General features: G+C 44.6%; 1 protein-coding gene across 1 annotated transcript in view; it reads right to left on the bottom strand.

Moving 5' to 3' along the window:
* Racgap1 (Rac GTPase activating protein 1) overlaps positions 1-4,101 on the bottom strand; it is a 26,132-nt gene extending 22,031 nt beyond the window's left edge. Inside the window, exons 1-2 of the mRNA XM_028788265.1 lie at positions 4,046-4,101; positions 391-488 (exon numbers count right to left, since the gene is read on the bottom strand). Coding sequence (XP_028644098.1) covers positions 391-484 — 94 coding nt within the window. The 5' untranslated portion in view covers positions 485-488; positions 4,046-4,101. The remainder of the gene's footprint in view (positions 1-390; positions 489-4,045) is intronic.
* Positions 4,102-4,355: the final 254 nt, after the last annotated feature.

Below are 4,355 nucleotides of genomic sequence, written 5' to 3'. Positions count from 1 at the left end.
AAAGAAAGAGAGAGAGAGAGAGAGAGAGAGAGAGAGAGAGAGAGAGAGCGCTAGGTAAAGTTCACTTAAAATCATGAACAATGGCTCAGAGAGAGGACCTGAGTTAGCGTCCTAGCACCCATATTGGGTGCTCACAACACCCAGTAACGGTAGCTCCAGGGGCTCCCTTGCCCTCTTGTGGCTTCCATGGGCACTCAACACACAAAACACACTGCAATTGCCTTTTGGCTTTGGCCATAAGTAGCCATCATTTTTTTTAGGGAACCTGAAAGCACATCAGCTTTCCACATACTTCAGCATTATAAAAACCAGGTCTGCTGGGCTTCCTTTTTCCTTTGGCTCCCCCATGCTCCCTCCCCATCCTCCACAGCCAGGCTCAGAATGACTTACTGGTTTCATTTCCTACGTTGATAATCTCCAACTGGCGCTCAAGCTGCTCAAAGTGCTCAAACAGAGTCCAGAAATTCACCATTGTAGTCTCCATCTTTCTGCCAAGAAATCAAATATACACTAAGGAAGCTGCTTTCTCCCCCTTACAAAAGATTCACCATCAATCTATCAAATCTCCTCTCTTTCTCTCTCTCTCTCTCTCTCTCTCTCTCTCTCTCTCTCTCTCTCTCTCCCTCCCTCCCACACTCTGATTTAAGGGACTTGCCTATGCTAGGATTAAAGGCATGCATCATCACCAGTTTGCTTGTTTATTTTTTAAGACAATGTCTTACTGTGTTGCTCAGGCTGCCCTTGAATCTCTCAATCTCCCTGCCTCAGCCTTCCATATGCTGAGATTACAAGCACATGCCAGGTCAAAGCTGCAATAAAAGACTCACTTATGAAGCCAGGCTGTGGTGGCAAATGCCTTTAGATTTAGTCTTGAGATGCAAAAGCAGGCAGATCTGAGTTTGGGGCCTGCCTGGTCTACAGAGTGAGTTCCAAGAGACAGAGAAATCCTGTCTTGGAAACCAAAACCAAAGATTCACTTATAAACTAGAAAACCACTGAGGACACTGGCCTTCCCTGTCCACGTCTATGCAAGTCCCTCACTCCTCACAGAGATGCCAGTGCTGACTCCTTCAGCAGGAATGAGCATGTCAACGGACTATAAATAACACCACAAAACGTGGTTCTTCAAATCTAACATTTTTTGTTACTTTAATCTTTCAGACTTTGAAAACCTATAATGTAACTTAAAATGTTTATTTTTAATTTCACTTCTGGCTAATAACCTGTCACAACGGCCTCTTCAAAGGCAGGACATGGTCAGCACATTTCTCACCAGTGGCACAGGTGACATCACACAGTGATTAAGTAGGGAAACTGCCAGCTCAGCAGTACAAGAATTATTTCTGTAGTGCGGGGCTCTCTGTCGGACTGCACGCAGGGACTGTGTCTAATAAATTTATACTAAGTATAGGCAAAAGATTGTGTTATAGCACTCTGGCATCAGAGAGACAATACAGCACCTTCACAGTGACAAGGGCAAAGGAAAGACCATTTGTAGTGTGCTCTGTACAGGGATTTCAGGCTTTCTGCTCCCTTCCAAAGACCTGATAAATATTACATTAAAGACTCAGGCCTTCCAAGCCACTCTGTACCAAACAGACTTCAGTCAGAAATGGATTAGGAAAAGGTTCATTTAGTGGTCAAGAAAGACATTTACTGAATATGACAAAAATTACCAAGGAAAAAAAATAGTCAAATTTCACTCAAAAATAAAATATTCTTAGAAACACATTAGAGGATTCTCATGCTTTTCTCACCCCCATACTCTGTCTAGGTCACCACTTTATCTAAAAATGGTTTCAGAGCTCTATTTTGAATTTTTAGTAATTTTGTAAATGTTTGTAAGACTGTACTGCAAGCTATGACACTAAGAAATGGAAAAGGGAAAAGAAACAAAAAACTAAACTCCACAAAGAACGAAGGAATGTCTGAGCATAAAAATATTTTGTATTAAACACTACAGAAACATTCATTTGTAGTTACAAAACAACAGCTATAATAGCAAATAAAATGAAATAAATTCTACCAGTTCCAAGCTTGTCTGCAGTGTAACCTGAACAGGGTTGGAACCATGCTCTTCATGGCAACAGATCTGGTTCCAGGCAACTAACCACGGAGAGCTGCTAAGCAACCACACTAAGCACTGCATCAGAGAGTGAGCGCGGTGTTACGGCCAGCAGGAAGACACTCGGAAGGCACAGGGTCCACAGGCTTAACAAACCCATAGGCAGGTGCTGCAGAGCAGAGCTCTCAGCATCGATTCACATGAGCATCTCCTCTGGCGCCAGTAAACATGGAGGCTACTAGCCAGCAGATTTAACACGGGATATTGATCTCTTCTACCTCAAAATCCTAAGTGAACCCTGCTTCTACCTCAACATCGTAAATGTGTCCTGCAATTCAGAACAAGAAAACTTCTGCTAAGGGACTCAGACAAGCAGTTTCTGTGGCAACCATGAAAATGGGGGAAGGGGCTTTTCTTGTTTTTGAGATCTGGCCTGGAACCCAGAGATCTGCCTGTTTCTGGAATTAAAGGTATATATACCACCACAGCAGGCAAAAACCATATTTTTAAGCAGACTACCACTGGTACTGTGTAATAAAATCTCAGTACTAGAGATAAAGGCGGGATGGTCACAAGCTCTGGGTTGGTGGAGTACATGACAAGACCTCATCTCAAAACAACCACCAAAAATGTCTTAAATGACAGTAAGACCTGACCTGACCCTCTCTGCTGTGCCCCTCCACAATTCATGCTAAAGCTGAAGTCCCTCTGCAGCAAAACTAGGATGTCAAGGGACTGCGGTGCCCTGGGAAAAGGGTCTAAAGGACTCGGTGGCCCTGTTGCTCTTCTGCCACAGGAGATCACAAAAAGGCGTCACCATCCTGACCAAGCGTCTCATGGCACTTTCATCTTGGACTTTCTAAACTTTAAAAGAGAGTTCCACCCATCATGGACTTGCTTCAGGAGCATGAGGACCCAAGTCTGATCGTCAGCACCCACGGCTCAGAGGATAGGGACCCTCCTGCACAAGCTTAACAAGGCCAGTTTAGTCCCACAGTCAAATACGAGGACCAACACCTGCATGCCATGCATGCAAACGACACTACCACACACAGAATGAAAAGGAAAAACAGATTCTAAACTGAGCAGGTGATGGGCACTCACAGTCTTAGCCCTGGGGAAGCAACAGAAAGATCCTTAGAGCACACCCCCAGGTCTCAGTGAGACTCCATCTCAACAGACAAGACACTGGACAGGTGTGGTGATGCATGAGCATGACTTCCCCTCTGTTGTTTAATCCCAGCACTGGGAAGGCAGTTGGATCTCTATGAGTTAAAGCCAGCCTGGATACACATAGTAAGACCTTATCTCAAACAAACAAGGCAAAAAGCCCATGGTAGATAGCTCCCCAAGGAACACCACTGGACACTGAGCTGGTCTCTGTGTACACACACAAAATAAATGTCTGTTTCTCATACATAAACTACCCAGTTTAAGGTATTCTATTACAGCAGCAGAAATAAAAACAGAACCCCCACATCCCTCAGCCTCTTTAGCTCGCTACCACTCTGCTCTCTGCTTACTTTGAGGGTTGGTTTACGGTGGCTCTGTGGCTTTGTTTTGTTTTGAGGAAAGGGATGTTTTGAGACAGTCCAGGCTGGCTTTGAACCCACAGCACTCCTACATCAGCCTCCCAACTGCTGATATTATAAGGCATGAGCTACTGTGCCCAGCTCAGCAGCAATCAGCCAGGCAGTAGTGGCGCATGCCTTTAATCCCAGCACTTGGGAGGCATAGGCAGGCGGATTTCTGAGTTCGAGGCCAGCCTGGTCTACAGAGTGAGTTCCAGGACGGCCAGGGTTACACAGAGAAACCCTGTCTCGAAAAAAACAAAACAAAACAAAACAAAACAACAAAAAAAAAAGAAAGCAGCAGTCTCTTGAAACAAACCTGATTCTAAAACCACAGATTTACATGATACGATGCACCATAGCAGCTGTCATATAGAGTCTCACACTGGTCTCCGTGATGTCTACGTACCTAGGAGATGGTTATTTAAAATCCTAATGTTCTATTGTAAGCAGAGAGGCAATTCTTAGATCTTGTCAGTTCCTCAGGTTTACCAGCAGTCCAGGTATCCTTCCTAGTGACAAACATTACCTAAATTAATCCCTCAAATTCTCTGAATTCATCCAACTACTCTACACAGCCACTACCCAAGCTCTGACAGCTCATCACACCACTCCCAATCTGGAGCTGTCTGTCTAACTAACTAACGTGCTGTAGCTCTCAAGGCACTTCCCTGAGACACCACCCTCCCTTCTCCTGCATGTACATCAACTGTCCCACC

Source organism: Grammomys surdaster, unplaced genomic scaffold (assembly GCF_004785775.1).
Source record: "Grammomys surdaster isolate TR1022 unplaced genomic scaffold, NIH_TR_1.0 125742, whole genome shotgun sequence".
Taxonomy (NCBI): Eukaryota; Metazoa; Chordata; class Mammalia; order Rodentia; family Muridae; genus Grammomys; species Grammomys surdaster.
This window is presented reverse-complemented; position numbering and strand designations above follow the sequence as displayed.